Below are 19,116 nucleotides of genomic sequence, written 5' to 3'. Positions count from 1 at the left end.
CAGGCTCAGTTTTCCATCAGTCAACACAAACAGAGATGCGTCCCTTGCTGCGGGCTGTGAGCTCGTGGGATGCGGGTCCAGCTAGGAATGGGAGAAAGCTCCGTGTTTCCACCAGCCTTCTGTCCCCAATCCTGTCTCACCCCAGGACATGCTGGCAGGATTGTGCAACGTTGCTATGCTCAGCCAGAACTAAGCAGCTTTTATGACCCACCATGAAGTCTCTATCATATACCAGGGCCCGGGGTTATGAAAGTTTCAAGGGATTTTTATGTCCTCCCCAGTTGGCCTGGGTGACAGTAGTGGCCAAGCTTCGTGCTTGTTTGGGCTGGCACTGTGTGCCGAGCTCTTTTGTGACTTAGCTTCAGAAATTCCCTACAGCCTTTACGGATGTGGATCGTTATCATCCTTTGACAAAGGGAGAAACTGAGGCAGAGGGCAATAAGTAAAACCTGGCACTGAGAAATCTTGACTGGCCATAGGTGTCCAGAGAATCTGAATTCAGTACCATGCCGTAGGTGGTAGCTTTAGCCCTTACCACTCACGTTGCCCCCACCTTGAATGTGATTTGTTGACCATTCAGGGCGCAAGGACCCCACCACCACCTTCAGTCTCCCACATCTGTCTGAGGTTCCAGCTGGGGAGTCATCAAAAAGAGGAGTGTCTTGGTGTCTTGGTAAGCCCAGGTAAGCCCTTCAGCCAGAGGGCGCGCCAGGCCCGACGTGCATGATGGGCGCGGCCTCGTGTGCCGGCGCAGGTGGACTGGGAGTCCCGGTTCTGGCTATTGGCTGCGCAGACTCTGCTGCACCAGGCGGCGGGGGCGGTGTCCGGCAGGGACCTAGGGAGCGCGCCTGAAGCCCCGCCTGCAAGGTAAGCGCCACCTTCCTGGGGAGCGGCTGGCAAACGAGTGGCGGTCGATCGCCCCGCCCTGTCCCAGTAGTGACCCAGAGTCGCGGCCCTCCTCACTAGGGGCTCCGCGCGCCGCCGCCACCGCCGCTGCCTTTCCCCTGAGCCCGCCGCCAGCTTTCGGTGCGCGCCGGGCCTGTCGCTGCGTCCCAGGTCCCTCCGTCCCAAGCGCCACCATGCACTCGCTCTTCAGGAAGAAAAACAAAGGCAAATACAGCCCAACGGTGCAAACCCGGAGGTGAGGGGGCACCCTGGGCTGGGATGCGCGAGACTCAGAGCTGAGCCAGGAGTTGGAGATGCGTGGAAACGCCAGGCGGAGGTCCCTCTGGAGCTGGGAAGTTCTGCTCTGGCGGGATGGGACCGGTGAAGGAAACACAAGGAACTCTATTAGAGTCCCAGGATGCGCTACTTGGAGGCCTAGATGGGGGGTGCTTGAGTAGGGAGGGAGTACAGAGCACTGACTGTACCCCAAGCTGTAGAGTTGCCCTGAGCCTGGAATCTCGGTTGTGAAGCTTTGTGTGGCCACCCTGGAACTCTAGGAAAATAAGCTGGGTGTAGGGTGCTCCCCCGAGGGACTTGTAGACCGAGCAGGTGCGGCTGGAGTTGGACTGCGAGAGACGGTGGCTCCAAGGGTGGCTCACCTGTCCTAATTCTCCGCGGCTGCACCTGCCTACTTGCGCTGGAGCACTCAAAGGCCGCGGTGGGTGCAGGGGCCGCGGGAGTCCAGATTTAGTCACTCCCAGGCTCTCCGGAGTCCCCGCTCAGCCCGGCTGGGTGGGGACGGGCCTCTTTCTCACAGCACGATTTCTGAGGGGTGTGGCTCCTGGCTTCCCCACCCCCCTAGCCCCGAAACTGGCCGCGTCTGCTATCCCTGGGTTCCCAGGGCCGCCCGAGAAGCGAATGACATGTCTTGATGCGTCTGGATGGAGAAGCAGCCCACGTCGGTTTTGATAAGCCTAATGTATTCATTCGCTTAATAACCGGTTTAGGGGAGACTGGTGGAGTTGCTGAGATTGAGGGAGGGGGTGGAACTCGTGCCTCAGCCTTGAAACCTCCCTAGGGGAAGTGGGGGGTGGTCCTCCCCCAAAGAACTTCAGGCAGATGAGAAGAGACAGATGTCACAGCTCACCTGGCTGAGAGATTCCTCCTCCACTGGCCCAAGAGCAGTTCCGCCCCCCTCCCCAAACTCCAGATGGAGGCAAGAGATTCCACTCTGGGCCCGGAGCTTCCCCATTGGCTGTCTCTGCTGTTCAATCCAGACTACTTATGAGACAGGTGCCCTGGGCACCGCAGCCTGAAGTGTGGCCTTCAAGATCTTGTGCTTTCAAAAGCTCTGCTGCCCCATTGTCCCACGGACAGGGCTGTTGAAGCTCAGTCATTTCTTCCTTTGTTCAGAGGTCCCCTCCCCTCTTCTGCCCTCCCCTCATCAACCCTGTCTTTCACAACCCTGGAGACTGGGCAAGGCCCTTCGTACTGTTCCTCTGTGTCTGATCCAGCTGGCTGTCAGTCCCAGCTAGAGTCCCATCCAGTCCCTGTGCTCCTCTCTTGAGTATTGCACAATCAGATACTCCGTGTCAGTCCCACAAGGGTCAGGCCCCTATGGTCCTCAACAGAAGAGTCACACATCCCAGGAGCTGGGCCAGGTCCCACCCCACACTCCCAGCCCTCCAGCCCGGAAGGCCTGGGCTTGGACTAACAGCAAAGCCAAGAGATCAGGGAAGGGAGGAAGGAAGAGCTCCATCTTCTCCAGCTGCAGGGACTCTGGGGGCACTGAGGTTTAAGTACGGGAGTCCTGCCCTCCTGCTGACCAAGGCAACCCACTTTGTCCTTGGCTAGTAGATTTGGCATGGGTCTCAGCTCAGAAGTCTCTTGCTCCAGGACAGGGTGAAGCCTCCTTTGGGCTCCCAACTCAGGATGCCCTCTGTTTGTTCTCACCCTTGCTGGAGGGCTAGTTCCTGACAAAACTGTGGTAGGCCCACCTTATACCTACTCAATTTCTTTTTCTTTCTTTTTTTCTTCCTTTCTTCCATTCTCCCTTCCTCCCTCTCTCCCTCTCCCCTCTCTTTCTTCTTTTTTTTTTTTTTGATTTTTTTTGAGACAGGCACTTGCTGTGTAGTTCAGGTTTACCTGAAAACCCCTGTGAAGCCCAGCCTGGCCTTGAACTCCATCCTCCTGCCTCAGTATCCCCATAACTGGGATTACAAGAATTTCTGTAGCAGTGGCTGGTGTCCAGCCAGCCCTGTAGCAGGCACAATGATGATGGCGTGGTGGTGATGGTGTGTGTCCCCTTGTTGTTCTAAACTTTAGATGCTAGCCATGGGGAACACCCACTAAGTTTTCCCTCACTCCGTTCTCTGTGGCTTCTCTGTCGCTCTTGCAGGGAGAGTGTAGTCCTCGGGGAAGGAATTCGGGTCCAGGGAACAGAAGGCTTGCTGCTCATCCTGGTCTTGATATGCTGGTGGGAAGCTCTGAGCCTCAGTTTTCCTGCCTGCAAAGTATGGGATGATCAGCATTTCACCTGTGGAGGGCTGGAGGAAAAAAATTCCCAGCATATCAGAAGTACCAAAGCAAGAGTTGTAAGCATTTTCCCAAGCTCAGGGGACCCAGCAGCCCTGAGGAACTTTACACCCAGGCATCGAAGGACTTGGACAGTACAAGTCCCTGTCAGGGGACAGAGAGGCACTCTCCCTGTTTGTCTGCCTTTTAGCAGCTGACAGGGGTTGAGGGGTGCTAGGCAGGGTGTGAACCCCGCTGCTCCTGTCGCCCTGGTTCCTAATGACAGGTGTAGAAGTTGGTGTTCACACCTGATCTAATGACAGGGTCAGGTTTAGTGGTGCAGGTCACCAAGGACAGCAGCTAGACTAACAGGGAGGTACTGGAGGGCACGTGCTCCCTTTCTCCAGACTGGACAGCTTAGTGGGGATTCTTGACCTTTCTGAGATACCTTCTCGCCTGGGATGGGGATAGCAGAATGTCTGCTTGTGAATATTGGCTAAAGATTAAATGAAATGACCCGGAGTAAAGGGTGAGAGCCATAGGGAGTGTCAGCATAAGGTGATGATGATGATGATGATGGTGATGATGGTGATGATGGTGGTGGTGGTGATGGTGATGATGGTGATGATGATGGTGGTGATGATGATGATGGTGGCGGTGGTGGTACAAAGGCAGGGTCTTTGTGGCCGGGGCTGTAGATCAGTTGGTAAAATGCTTGTCTACCGTGCATGAAGCCCTGAGTTTGAGTCTCAGACCTGTACAAAAACAAGCTTGATGCCTGTCATCCGAGCACTTGGGACGTGAAGGCAGGAGGGTCAGAAGTGCAAGGTCATCTCTGTTAATGTAGAGGGATTGAAGGCAGCCTAAGCTGCAGGGGAGCCCTGTTTGAAAACAAATGTATGAATGCAGGGGATGTGCCTGCCCTCTACCCAGGAACAAACCGTGCTATTCCCAGGGGGTGGAGCAAAGCTCAGGGAGACCTAGACAACTCCCTGCACTCAGTTGCTGGCGTCACTGTGGGAGATAAGATGAGGTTAAGCTTAAACACAGGTATGACCTTGTGACTGTTGGATTAATGGGGCCAGGAGGACAGAGCATCGTTTTGGCCAGACCAGGTCTGCAACCCACCCACTCTGTGTTTTGGAATTGTGTAAGTGAGGTTGTCAGGTTGAAGTGCATCCAGGTCGGGGCGGGGGGGGGGGCTTCCTGGGAAAGATGTCTAAGTGGAGCAGTTAAGATCATCTGGCTTTGGGGTCAGGCTGAATCCACAGACAAAAACTTGAGCAGTCTCTGTGAGTTCCAGGCCAGCCTGATCAACATAGGGAGATTTTGTCTAAAAAATTAAATAGAACTGATCTCACATGTCCACCTCCAATCATGTGCCCCTCCAACCCCGCCTGACCCTCATAACTTCTCCCAGAGACTGACAGCACCTCCTGGCCCTGTTGAGTCTTTCAAGAAGGCTGTGTTTGTTACTCATTGCTGGGACGAAAGCAGCTTAAGGAGGGGAGGGTTTACCTTAGCTCACTGTTCTAGGATACAGTCTGTCACAGTGGGGAAGTACTGGTGGCAGGTGTGAGGCAGCTGGTCCCCCTGCGCCCTCAGTGTGCAGAAAGAGATGGAGCCGATGAAGTTTGTTTTCAAAATGAGTCTAGATCTTATCACGTTGGCAGTCCAAAATACCAGCACTAATGGCTGTGGCCACGTGGGAGGATCCTGTGTGTAGAGAGGGGCGGGCAAGAAGCATGTCTTGAGGGCACCCTGACCATTTTGGTGGCAAAGAGCAGTGTTTGATGTCCACTAGGCGTGAGTTCAAGCCCCAGTCAGCTGGGCCTTTCCTGAGCTGTGTGACCTTGAGGAATCACATCTCTGAATGATGAGAGTGATGATACAGACACCACTCGGACCAGCTTCTGAGTGGACCAGCAAATCGACTGTGTGATAGGCCTACCTATGGGACAGTCTCAGGGCAAGTAGCCATTACAGACTGCTGAGTTTTGGGAACCCGTGCCTAGAAGCCTGCCAGGCAGCAGACTCAAGGCCATGCGTGTACCTGCTGATGAATGACAGCCGGAAGGAGAATGATTCAGGAGAGGGCCTGTCAGCTAAGTGTGCCGCCCTCCAGGTACCTGGGTGTCTTGGACAGAGTCAGCTGCCCATGACTCCCTTGCACCTGACCAGGGCCTCATGGCTGGGATATGGTCATATGTCATTCTGACTGCATGCCCACAGAGGGACTGGGTCCCACTTCGCAGAGGTGGACAATGAAACTGAATGTTACCATCCTGGACTCACAAGTGGCCTACGCTGGGGCCTGAGGAGGAATCCCACCCCTGTACTTGAGGCTGGGGGCAGCCCAGTCCAGGGACTCTCAAGCCAGATGGCAGGGTGTTGACTCCAGCTTTGCAGACTGCTACTTACTATGCCCTCCCGTTGTTCTTAGGGATGGCATTGGAGAAGGTGATTTAGGCAGGGTCTCCACTTCCTATGTAGCCCACAGTAACCTTGAACTCACTATATATCCCAGGCTGGCTTCAAACTCATTCTGTAGCCCAGGCTGACCCCAATTAACTGTGTGACCCAGATTAGTTTTGAACTCACGGCAGTTTTCCTGCCTAGCTCCCTTGTGCTGGGATTGCCCTTGGGAGCCTCCACATCCTGGTCCAGCCTCTCTCTGCAGGTGATGTTGGCAGATCTGGGACAGAGCTGGGCTCAGCCCCTGGGCAGCACTGCTAATGAAGATGGTGGGCAGGCATTGTCAGCAACCAACCTTCCAACCTTGCGAGGAAGAGGGGAGGAGTTTTGGGGAAACACAGTTCAGTCAACACCCTAAGTGTTAGTTAACACCCAAAGCTGAGGGGATGGGGATCAGGCACTCCCAGGGTACGGCAATCCCCTATAGGCAATGTGGGACTTCTCTGGCACTGCCTGTGCCCTCCTGCCTGCCTCAGCCTGTCCAGGCAGCAGAAAAGGAAACTAGCCTCCGGGCTTTGTTCTTTCTGCTTTTGTAGTCCCAGCCTCCTAAACCCGAGCAGCCTCCTGCTACCCAATTCTCCCTTAAATGGTTCCTCACTCCTGCGGCCTCCAGAACTCAGAGAACCCGCTAGGGCCCTTGGATGGCTGCAGATGCCCTTTGGCATTCCTGCTCTAACCCATGCCACCCTGCACAGCGTGAGTGCCTATCCTGTCTCCAGCTCCTCCTAGCCAACCATAAGGCCTTTGCTGAGGCTGTGCCCCCTGCCGAAAGTGCACTCTCCCCTTCTCTGTGGCGTCTTCTCCCTGATTTACTTTGGTTCCCAGGGGAGCACCACCCCCAAGCCTCTCTACTGGGATACAGCCATCCTCCCAGTCCATTGTCTCACCAAGTCAGTGTTATCTCAGGGTCATTTGGGTTTGTGTGGTAACCCACTGGACCAGGAGTGAAAGAAGGGTGCAGCCATCAAATCAGAGGCTAGGGGATGGAGAAGGTAAGTAGATGAAGGTGGAGTTCTCTCTGGAAAAGGGAATACCTAGAGGTCGAGCAGTCTCTGGGCTAGGGAGAAGGCAGAGTAAACAAGAGGTCACAAGGAAGAGCGCTGGGTACGACATGAAGGGGAGTTGGGGGCATCTAAGCATAGCCAAGGGCCAGCAGGAGATGGACTGATAAAGACAGCTTCAGAGGGGCTTCCACAAGGCGCATTGTCTCCTCGTGGGGTTGTCCTGAGCAGGCAAAGCAAGTGGGTGAAAGGTGAGTAGGTTTTTTTAAACCGCACAAACAGCAGTCAGGTGTGGTGGTGCAGGCCTAGAATCCCAGCGCTAGGGAGGCTGAGGCAGGAAGATGGTGACTTCAGGGACAATCGGGGTCACATAGTGAAACCTTATTTCAAAACAAAACAAAAGCAACTAACAACAACAATTAAAAAGAAAAAAACGCAAAGCAATTTTGTTGGTAACTTACGTTTGGATGTAGACAAACAGATGTATTAAAAATATAAATGGGGGGGGGCTGGAGAGATGGCTCAGCGGTTAAGAGCATTGCCTGCTCTTCCAAAGGTCCTGAGTTCAATTCCCAGCAACCACATGGTGGCTCACAACCATCTGTAATGAGGTCTGGTGTCCTCTTCTGGCCTGCAGGCAGAAGCATACAAAATAAATAAATAAATATTTAAAAAAATATTTAAATCTGGTTGGCTAGAGAGATGGCTCAGCAGTTAAGAATGTGTGTTGCTCTTACAGAAGACCTGGGTTCAGATCTTAATACCACCCGGTGATTCAGAACCTTATGCAACTCCAGGCCCAGGGCGTCCAGAGTCCTTTTCTAACCACCTCACGCACCAGGCACACTGTGGTGTATAGATTACAGGCAGGCAAACACCCATAAAATAATAAATATGTAAAAATAAAAAATAAATGTATATATTCCCGAGATGGGGGGTCTAGAAAAGTAATATAAATGACTGTTTATTTCTTTTTAAAGAAAACCAGAAATGATATGGCCATGGAAGGACACCCACTTAGTCCTGGTGGCAGATGTGGGGTGACCACTGCCTTTTGGTACTATTCTGCTAGCTCAACTGAGTCATGATGATTTACCCCTCAGAGTGACATCCTAATGCCCAGAGGCACCTTGGTTATCTTGAGCCAGATAATAAATACCATAGGAATCTTCAAGACCAGCTTCATGACCCAAAGCAACTTGACCTCTGTTGGTAATGAGAACCAGACACCCAGAGGCCAGCAGGTGGGCGGCCTTCCCTGGGCAGAAACAGTTCAGGCCTTAAAAATAGAGCAGGAATTACCACCCCAGCAACCCACTCAGTGTAGGATTTACTTCCCCAAGATTAATAACTGGGTGTGGGGGGAATTTATTGCATAATTACTACAGAAGTTTCTAGTAGGGAAAGTATCAGTCAATTGGCTAATCAATCTGGCATTTATTAATTACCCCCTGCATGTGGCTTTCTCTTAAGATTTTCTTCCGGTGGAGACTGGAATTTTCTCTCATCCATGTTACTCAGCTTTAAAAGTTGCTGTCCATTAGTTCCTTGTTCTCAGCCCTGGCTGTGTTTCAAAACACCCTGAGGAAGTCTACCAGGATATATCTTATCTCAGACTAATGAAGTCTGACCCTTCCTGAGAAGTTCCCTCTGTTCTTGGGCTGTGTAATCAGGAGTAACCACAGTAGTGATGTTGATGTCATACTCTGTCCTGGCTTTAGATCATACTGTGTAGATCATGCTTCCCCTCTCGGTGGCTGCTTCCTGGAACGTCACCTTCCGATCCTTTATGCTTGTCTTTTTTATCAGTTTCAGGTATGTCTTAAACTGTTTTACAAGTCAGGCCTGGTGGTGCATACCTTTTGTTTTATTTTTGAGACAGGGTTTCTCTGTGTAATCCTGGCTGTCCTGAAACTCACTCTGTAGACCAGGCTGGCGTGGAATGCACAGAGATCCGCCTGCCTCTGCCTCCCGAGTGCTGGAATTAAAGGCATGCGCCACCACCAGCAGTGGTGTACACCTTTAATCCCAATACTTGAGAGGTAGAGACAGGTGAATTTCTGTGAGTTCCAGGCCAGCCTGGGAAGGATAGCCATCTGTCTTTGGACAGACAGGGTCTCATGTAGCCCAAGCTGGTCTTTAACTTGTCATGTAACTAAGGATCACCATGGACTCCTGATCCTCTTTCTTTCTTTTCCCAAATACTGTGATTGAAAGAATGAGCCATCATGCCTGAGTTATGAGGTGCTGAGGATTGAATCCATGCTTTGTGCGTGATAGGCAAGCACTCTGCTAACTTGAACTAGATCCCCAGTCCCTTAATTAGTGAATTTAAGTCATTTACATCTATTGTAATAACCAATGTGTTTGGATCCACTCTGTGTTGCTGTTTACAGTGCTTCGCCTTTTTATTTCTTTGTTCTTTACTCATTTTTATTGGATTGAGCTATATTTTCCACAATTAATTTAGATCATAAGAGTACCTGTAATCCTAGCACTCAGGAGGCTGAAACAGGAGGATTGCAAGTACAATACCAGCCTGGTCTGCAAAGTAAGATTCTGTTTTTACAAACAAACAAAAACAAAAAACAAAAACAAGTTGGATTGTGAGGTCCGAATGGGAATAATGAGGCTAGGTAATCATCCAAATTATAATCACTGGGGTGTTTTCTTAGCCCTCCTATTAACCTATAAAGTTTAGAACAATAAAGATTTACTCATCTTTAGGGTGGGCCCATCTGTAACCCTTAATTCAAGGGCTTGCATAAGTTTGGGGCTTTGGATATAGGCATTAAATGAACCAGGCATTTTATGGCCTGTCTACAGCTCATATCTCCAGGGGCTTGGGTCAAAGTCCAGTCTCCAGGGCCTGTGACAGGGGAAGGGAGATGGAAGGAGTCGGGGAGCAGGAGTGAAATGTATTGAGCTGTTATTGAATGTCTACGGAGTACCCGCTGGGCTACTGCAGTTCTTAGTGTAGACATTTACTGACTAGTCTAGGTAAATAGAAAGACTGTCTCAAATAAAATTAATAATAATAATAACTGCATTAAAAAAACACCACAAAGCAATTCCATTGGCCCCTCTTGGAAAGAGACATGCAGATGTGTCAGGTGAATCACTGAGGCCCCCACCACACCAGCCGGCTCTGAAGCTCAGCCTTCCACCTCCATGGAAGCCAATGACACCCATCTTGGCAGGCGGCCCGAGGGTCAGAGAGGGAGCCTGTTTCATCACTGGGTGGGGTGTGTGTCCCAGGTTCCTGTGAAGCTGGTTCCTGGCACTTGAAAGTCCTGTTTAGAGGGACAGGTGGGGAGTCCCTTGTGGTCACATCTGAAAGAATGACTCAGCCTCAGTTTGCCACCACTGATTGTTACCTTGCCTGTTACCTGGGATTAATTGTCCTGACAAAGATGCCGACAAGATGTCAATTACTGTGTCACTTCTGATAGCGAACGCCTTACCCTTTTGTCCCTGGTGTCTCTTGTCACTTTGTCTGGGATATGGTGGATGTGGTTTAGTATTGATGTCCCCCTTGGATTGGGGAGGTTGTTTTGGAGCCCAGCTACTTAGATTCAGATCCTGATACTACAGTTTCTTAGCTGTGTGACCTTGGACAGGTTTCTAAAGTCTGCTGAGCCTCAGATAACTTCCTCTGGAAAAAGGTGTAGGGGTGTAGGACTGTGGGACTGTAGGACTGTGGGACTGTAGGACTGTGGGACTGTAGGACTGTGAGACTGTAGGACTGTGGGACTGTGGGACTGTTGGACTGTAGAACTGTGGGACTGTTGGACTGTAGGACTGTGGGACTGTAGAACTGTGGGACTGTAGGACTGTGGGACTGTTGGACTGTAGGACTGTGGGACTGTAGAACTGTGGGACTGTAGAACTGTGGGACTGTAGGACTGTGGGACTGTGGGACTGTAGAACTGTGGGACTGTAGGACTGTGGGACTGTAGAACTGTGGGACTGTAGAACTGTGGGACTGTAGGACTGTGGGACTGTAGGACTGTGGAACTGTAGGACTGTGGGACTGTAGGACTGTAGGACTGTGAGACTGTAGAACTGTGGGACTGTGGGACTGTTGGACTGTAGGACTGTAGAACTGTGGGACTGTAGAACTGTGGGACTGTAGGACTGTGGGACTGTGGGACTGTAGGACTGTAGGACTGTGGGACTGTAGGACTGTGGGACTGTAGGACTGTAGGACTGTGAGACTGTAGGACTGTGAGACTGTAGGACTGTAGGACTGTGGGACTGTAGGACTGTGGGACTGTGGGACTGTAGGACTGTAGGACTATAGGACTGTGGGACTGTAGGACTGTAGGACTGTGGGACTGTAGAACTGTGGGACTGTAGGACTGTGGGACTGTAGGACTGTGGGACTGTAGGACTGTGAGACTGTAGGACTGTGGGACTGTAGGACTGTAGGACTGTGGGACTGTAGGACTGTGGGACTGTGGGACTGTAGGACTGTAGGACTGTGGGACTGTAGAACTGTAGGACTGTGGGACTGTAGAACTGTGGGACTGTAGGACTGTAGAACTGTAGGACTGTGGGACTGTAGGACTGTGGGACTGTAGGACTGTGAGACTGTAGGACTGTAGGACTGTGAGACTGTAGGACTGTGGGACTGTGAGACTGTAGGATTGTAGGACTGTGGGACTGTAGGACTGTGGGACTGTAGAACTGTGGGACTGTAGGACTGTGGGACTGTAGGACTGTAGAACTGTAGGACTGTGGGACTGTAGGACTGTAGGACTGTAGGACTGTGGGACTGTAGGACTGTGGGACTGTGGGACTGTGAGACTGTAGGACTGTAGGACTGTAGGACTGTGAGACTGTAGGACTGTGGGACTGTAGGACTGTGGGACTGTAGGACTGTAGGACTGTGAGACTGTAGGACTGTGGGACTGTGAGACTGTAGGACTGTGGGACTGTCGGACTGTGGGACTGTGAGACTGTGGGAGTGTAGGACTGTAGAAGGTGTAAGAGGTGTAGGACTGTGGGACTGTGGGACTGTGAGACTGTAGGACTGTAGGACTGTAGGACTGTGAGACTGTAGGACTGTGGGACTGTCGGACTGTGGGACTGTGAGACTGTGGGAGTGTAGGACTGTAGGAGGTGTAAGAGGTGTAGGACTGTAGGACTGTGGGACTGTGAGACTGTAGGACTGTGGGACTGTGAGACTGTAGGACTGTGGGACTGTGAGACTGTAGGACTGTAGGATTGTGGGACTGTGAGACTGTAGGACTGTGGGACTGTGGGACTGTAGGTGTGTGAGACTGTAGGACTGTGGGACTGTAGGAGTGTAGGATGTTTAAGTGCAGGACTGTGGGACTGTGGGACTGTAGGTGTGTGAGACTGTAGGACTATAGGACTGTAGGAGTGTGGGACTGTAGGAAGTGTAAATGTGGGAGGTATAGGAGTGGCTGATGTTCCTTAATGTACCTGCTCAGTGCAGCGATGCTGATGAGCCCCAAACATCTTCAAGGCCTGGAACTGAGGGCCATTGAAAAGTAGTGTGTGACAGTGCACCCTGTAGTCTAGCCATAGGGAGGCTGAGGCAGGAGGCTCGTCAGCTGAAGGCCATAATGAACAAAACAAGAACAAAAGCAACACACACACACATACACATGCACACACCTAATAAAACCAACCGCCAAAGAGGGTTGAGGAGATGGCTCAGTCAGGACAATGTTTGTCTTACAAGTGTCAGTACCTGAGTTCAACCCCTGAAACACGTGTGCTGTGAAGCATCTGTAGTCCCAGTGATGGAAACAGCGGGTTCCTGGAAGCGTGCTGGCCAGCTAGCATGCATCACTTCGTAAGGTCCCAGGCTATGAATGAGCCTGTTTCAAATACTGTTAGAAGGCAGCTGAGCAGTGGCAGCTGAGGTTGTCCTCCCACCTTCCCATGAGCAGACAGACATACTCACGCCCACACGCATGCCCACTCTTCTCCAACAACACACTACACACATGCACATACAAACAAACAAATAAATAAAATGTAATAAAATAAAAAAGAAAGAGAAAGCCCAGCCCCAGTAACTCTATAGTGCTACCCTTCTCAGATCCTCAGATTGTAATAAATGAAAATTATAACACATGAAAAGACTGGTCATGCTTCCAGCACCTAGCGCGTGCTCTGTTTAACTCTTGACATTCTAGCTATGTTCAGAGTCACTATGTAGAAGACCAGATTGGGGGCTCTACCACACCCAAGTCAGCCTTTAGAAGACCCGAAGCCCCAGGAGCCAGTGAGCCCATCCCTGGTTCCAGAGGCCGGTAGAACCCGGAATGCCAAGTGGGACCTAGAATGTGCTGTGGCTGGGCTGGGAGGAGGCTCTGGGGAGGTGAGCAGTTCCGGGGAACTGTGCACTCTCACGTTCCAGGCATTCCTGCTCAGATGGTTCCTGCTTCCCCACCTGCACACACCCAACACTCATCAAGACCGAATTAACCCCAAAAGGGAGGAACTGAGACAGGACCAAGGGGTGGTGCTTGGGAACTGATTCAGGCCTGGAGAGTCAGGTGCCTATGCCAAGAACAGAGAGCCAAGGAGAGGCAGAGGAGCAAAGACAAGCTGGGCAGGCAGGGACCTGGGGTAAGGGGCGCGGCATAGACCTGGCCTCTCCAGGGTCACTAGGAAGCAACGGACTCTCAGCATGTCTGCTCTGGGGAGAAAGCTGTTTTCTTAGTCTGGGGACAAACCAAGCCCCCTGCCCTGTGTGCTGGGGCCTTGTCGCTGCAGCTCATGTCCAGCTCCATCTTCATACACTGACCCTCTACAGTCAGACCGGGGCTTGGCTAAGCAAGGCTGAAGCCCTGGATTTGGGGGTTCAGGTTGTCAAGGAGGTGGAGGCAAAGACCTGGCCCCAGTGTGTGTGTGTGTGTGTGTGTGTGTGTGTGTGTGTGTAGAGCAGGTACCTGGAAGCAAATACTGACTTTATTAGGTATCTATAGGTACCAGACCCTGAGTGAGACAGATGGATGCTCTCAGCACTTGCTTGCTTCATCCTACACAGAGGCCCTAGAACCTCCTGGAGTCATATCCCCATCATCCAAGTCACATGACTTCCTTGTCAGACTTGGGAGACTTCATATGAAAGAATATGAGCAGCCCCTGGTGGTGCAGGCCTTCAAGCCTAGCAATTCCCATGCCCCAGAGAAGGCTCAGAGAAGCTAAGTCACTGACAATGCACTAAAATGGGAAGCATCTGACTGGTTTATGTGCTTGACAGACAGCTCTGCTCCCCGCCCCTGCTGTGGTAAAGGACCAGTGACCCTGCATAAAATAACAGTTGGTCAGGGGTCCAGCAGGACATGAGTCAGGGTCTCTCAGACATCTGTGTCCCGTCTTAGAGCATTTGTGCTTGGGTGTGCCGTGGATGTCCCTGTTCCTAGCTCCTCTGATGGATGTCTGTGCTGGGACTGACAGGATTAGGCGCTGTCCTAGCCGTGCTGTGAAATCACACAGCATGGAGCTCAGATTCCAGTTTCTCACTTGGCGGTCACTATCACTGCATCCCCAGCATAGAGCAGGCCAGGTTGTAGCCGCTGAACTTCTAACAGCCCGTGACTCCCTGCCCTGCCCCCTACGTTGCTCTGCTCCAGATACACCCTAGGGATACAAAGAGATACCTGTTCCTGTTCCTGTCCCCAGAAAGCTCTCGTCAGGTCCTCATGTTCTCAGACCCAGCCCTGGTCATGTCTATTTGTCCCCATTGTCTTTGTCGTCGGGCTACTATTGCTGCGACGAAACACCACGACCAAAACAACTTGGGGAGGAAAGGGTTTATTTGCCTTACACTTCTACATCTTACTCCTTCACGAAGAAAGTCAGGGAAAGGTGTGCGCCTCCACCGCCTGGCTCAGCCTGCTTTCTTACAGAACCCAGGACTGCCAGTCCAGGGATGCCACCTCCTGCAGTGGGCTGGCCCTCCCCCATCAATTAAGAAAATGCTGGGCAGGCTTCTCTGCAGCCTGATCTTATGGAGGCATTTTCTTTTTTGTTTGTTTGTTTTTGTTTTTTTTCTTTCTTTTTCTTTGTCCCCCAGATTGGTTTATTTAACTTAATAACACGGATGGAGGCATTTTCTTAATTGAGGTTCCCTCCTCTCTCGTGACTTCACTAGCCAGGCTCCAAGGAGGCACTAGCAGCCTGGCCTCACTTCGTCCGGGGAGAGGAGAGAGGGACATGAGAGGACCCCACTGGACTTGAAGACCTTCTCAGCTGGCAGTACCAACCCACAAGTCAGGCCTGGGTTGACATTTCTGGGGCCGGCAAAGTCCTAGAAGCCATCTCGGTCCTGCTCCTTAACATTCAGTGGAGTCTGAGCCAAGACTATGAGGTAGCATTTCTCAGGCCTCAGCATGAGCCTCCCTGTACCAGAAGACAGTCTGATGTCACTGTCTTCCCAGCACCAGCACCCCCCACCCCCACCCCACCCCTACCCCCTGTAGCTGTCAAGGAAGTTCCTCTGTCTTTGTCTTTTGTGGCCTTGGCCCACCTAGGCCTGTGTGTTGACTGAATTGTGGGATGGAGATCATGGAGTCACTGGGCCAGAGTCCCAGCAGTGACATGGTGTTGGCTTTGGTAACAGGTATCAGAACCCCTGCTAAGTCCCATCTTGGCCTTGTGAACCTGGCTTACAGGACCAGCATGGCAGAAATCAAGCCCTGTCCCCGAGAGGAGGGTCCACCTGAAAAGCCACACACAGCATGGTGGCAGTTCAGCGTCAGTTCCATTTTTAATGGCAACTCTAGAGGGAGAGACAGTGCAGAGAATCTGTGACCCCAGGGGAATTATTACTGCTGAGGGGCCAGGCCACCCACGTGCATTCCAGAAGCATGTTGGGTGCTCCCTGTGTGGTCAGACAGACAGTGGTACCCTACTGCCTTTAGATGCTGCTCTGAACCCCCAGCTCAGTCCTTGTGCCCCCAAAATGATACAGAATGTTTTGAAACTTAGTTCGGATGTCAGATGCAACTTTTACCTAGGCAGCAGGATGTGTCGATCTCATAGTAGGGATGATGAGAAGAGTCATGGGATAAATAGTTCACTGGGCATAGTGATGCAGGTCTGTCATCACAGCTACAGGGGAAACTGAAGCGGGGAATCAAAAGTTTAAGCCTTGCCTGAGTGCAGAGTGACTTTAAGGTCAGCCGGTACAACTTTGACCCTATCTCCGAAAAACTGAAAAGAAGGTTGGGGCTGTAGCTCAGGGGTAGAGCACTTGCCTAGGTTGTATGAGGCCCTGGGTTCAATCCTCAGTACAAAAGGAACAGGCCCATTGTTGGCTGGTGCGCCCAGGATCTGAGCCCTGTCTGGTTCTAGACACAGGTCTTTCCCCTCCATAGCTGTGACCCTGGGTGGTGCCTTTACTTCCGAAGTTGCCTGGGCAGTGGGCAGATAGAGTTGATGGCTTCTGAGACACCTTAAAATGACAGTGTGCACAGCTCTGCTAACTGCTGGGCATGGAAGTGAGGCTGGGCATGGGGATAGGCGGTTGGGAGTGCTTCAGCTTCCCTGTTCCAACCAGGTGGTTGCCAACTCTGGGCAGGACATCTTAGAAGAGGGTGGAGGAAAGGACCGTATCTCAGCCTCCATCGAGGCCATCAAGAGTGGATGCCCAGTGTGGTTCATTGGTAAGATTAAAAGCCCAACCTGCCAGGCCTGTTCCTGTGTCCCGCCCTGTGGGTCCCACCCCCACATTCCTGTGCTGCTGGCATGGAACTCCACAGCTCTCACTGGAACACACGTGGCCCTCGCTCTCTTACTCAGACCCCAAACCCGAGCAAAAGCACAGAATGTTCCAGCCTCCACTCTGTAAAAGCAGGATAAATAAAGCTGGCATGGAGAGAGGGCTCAGCCGTTGAGAGCACTGACTACTCTTCCAGGGGACCTGGGTTGGATTCCCAGCACAACCTAGAAGCTCACATCAGTCTATAACTCCAGTTCCAGAGGATGGAATGCCCTCTTCTGCCCTCCTTGGGCACTGCACACACATGGTACATAGACATACATATAGGCAAACACACACATAAAAAATTTCAAAAAACAATTACAATAAATAATGCCGCTTATTTCAGAGGACAGCAGGATCCCTGAGCAGTGTCATAAGTACCAGGCCACTCACCACTGGGCTGGTGACAGTCAGACCCTGCAAGCATTCACTGGCATTTTCCAGGTGGCTGGGGTTGCCTGCCCCTAAGAAGCTAAGCTAGTTCAAAGACAGGCTGGGGTATTCAGCCATTTGGGTTCAGCTCCTATATCTGCCTTTTGCTGTCATGGCTGCTGCCACTGCTGGCCACTGACCTCTTAGGGCCACTGATGGCTCCTCCAGCTTCTGCTACTCAGCCTGGCCTCACCTCTCAGCCCCAAAGGTCACTGAAGCTTGTGACAGCAAAAGATGGCATGCACAGCTCCAGGGCTGGAGGGCTGGCTTTGATCAGTGAGTGGTTGTCCAGAAGTGTCACTGCAGAGTGTTCTAGTCGGCTGGTGGTGGCATGAGGGCAATTCCTCTGGCTATTTGACTGGCAGAATTTTTGTTCAAGGCAGCCGGGGCAGCAAGCCAGAGTCCAACAGCTTCCTACTGGGGAGTCACATGGCACCATTCCCCCAAACCTTTGCTTATTTACGGGGAAAATGAATACTAGCCATGCTGACAATATAAATTTAACTTACTATTATCACTAACCCTGATATTTACAAATTTTGACAATGGTTAACATGAGCCGGGTGCCCCAGGTAGAAAGGGGTACCTTCACCTGTCTCAGCCCCAGCCCTCAGGTGGAAGGATCCCTTGGTCCCAAGGGTTTAAAGTCAAACCCGGACAACAGAGACCCTGTCTCACCCCCCCACCATGTATTCACAACCACTGTAAACAGACTTTTGTTTATGTTGCAGGGATGGAGCCCTGGGTCTCCTGCGCTGAGCTGTACCCCGGACTCACTCTAACTATTCCTGTTAGTTATCTGGTGTTGACTTTTCCTACGATAGTCTCACACTGTAGAGTTTCCTATGTAGCCCAGGCTGGCCTTGAGGCCTCTGGAAATACGTGTGTGCCACTATGCCCAGCTGGCCAGTCTCTTTAGCAAGGGTTTTATGAGACAAAGTGTGCCTAACTCTGCAATTCACTTGCTGAGTGGATGCAGCTCATGAGGTTTAGTGTGTTCAGGATATGTACAACCAACGGCACAAGTAACTTAGAACAATTTATCCCTCCCAACCCCCGGTGCCACTGCCCCCACCCTTAGCGTTCCTGAACCCTCTCCCAGCTCACCTAATCTGCTTCCTACTCCTGGGGACCCCCGCCCCCACTCTGACATGTCTCACCAATGTGTCCTTCACAGCTGGCACCTGGCCCTGAGGGTCATGTTCACAGGGTCATCTTTATCATAGCAGGTGTCTGAGCACGACTTGCATGGTTGAGCCATACAGATGGGCCCCGTGTAACTTACCCCCTCATTGGTTGATAGATATTTGAGTTGTCTCTAGTTCTCACCTGTTATGGAAACGTTGGGCAGACAGAAGCCGTATTAGCTCTCTTAGGTTTAGATCCAGGAGCAAGAACACATTGGGTTGAATGGTGAGCCTGCATTCAGCTACTGGTTTATTTACTTGTTTGTTTTGGGATAAGATCTCTCAGTGTAGCTCCGAATGTCCTGGAACCTGATATGTAGACCAAGCTAGTCTTGAACTCATAGAAATCTACCTACCTCTGCCTTCCAAGTTCTGGGATTAAGAGCATGTGCCACCATACCCAGCTTATTTACTTACTTGTGTATTTTTATTTATATTTTTTTTTATTATTTGTGAGGCAGGGCCTCATGTAGCCCAGCCTGGTCTCCAGTTTGCTACAAATCAGAGGGTGACCTTGAACTCCTGATCCTCCTGCCTCCGCCTCTTGAGTGTTGGGATCACAGGTGTGAGCTACCACACTTGACTTTATTCTGTGGGGTGTGCGCGCAGGTACAGTCACAGGAGGCCATCTAGAGTTCTCCATCACTCTCTGCCTTGTTTCATCCAGACAGTCTGTCTCTCTCTCTCTCCCCACCCCTCGGCAAGCATCAGCAATCCCCGTCTCTGCCTTTATCGGTGCTAGGGCTGCAGAGGTGTGTGGTCATGCCAGCTTTTGCATGGGCACTGAGAGCCGAACTCTGATCATTACTGGGCCATCTTGCCACTCCATCCTTTTATCCCCCTTTGAAGACAGGGTGGCCTCAAACTCATT

General features: G+C 51.6%; 1 protein-coding gene across 1 annotated transcript in view; it reads left to right on the top strand.

The window, feature by feature from the left end:
- The first annotated feature begins 870 nt into the window (after positions 1–870).
- Ppl (periplakin) overlaps positions 871–19,116 on the top strand; it is a 52,331-nt gene continuing 34,085 nt past the window's right edge. Inside the window, exon 1 of the mRNA XM_075941925.1 lies at positions 871–1,141. Within this exon, the coding sequence (XP_075798040.1) occupies positions 1,080–1,141 (62 nt within the window). The 5' untranslated portion in view covers positions 871–1,079. The remainder of the gene's footprint in view (positions 1,142–19,116) is intronic.

The sequence above is a fragment of the Microtus pennsylvanicus genome, chromosome 11 (genome assembly GCF_037038515.1).
Source record: "Microtus pennsylvanicus isolate mMicPen1 chromosome 11, mMicPen1.hap1, whole genome shotgun sequence".
Classification (NCBI taxonomy): Eukaryota; Metazoa; Chordata; class Mammalia; order Rodentia; family Cricetidae; genus Microtus; species Microtus pennsylvanicus.
Note: the sequence above shows the minus strand (reverse complement) of the source record. Positions and strands in the feature narration are given on the sequence as shown.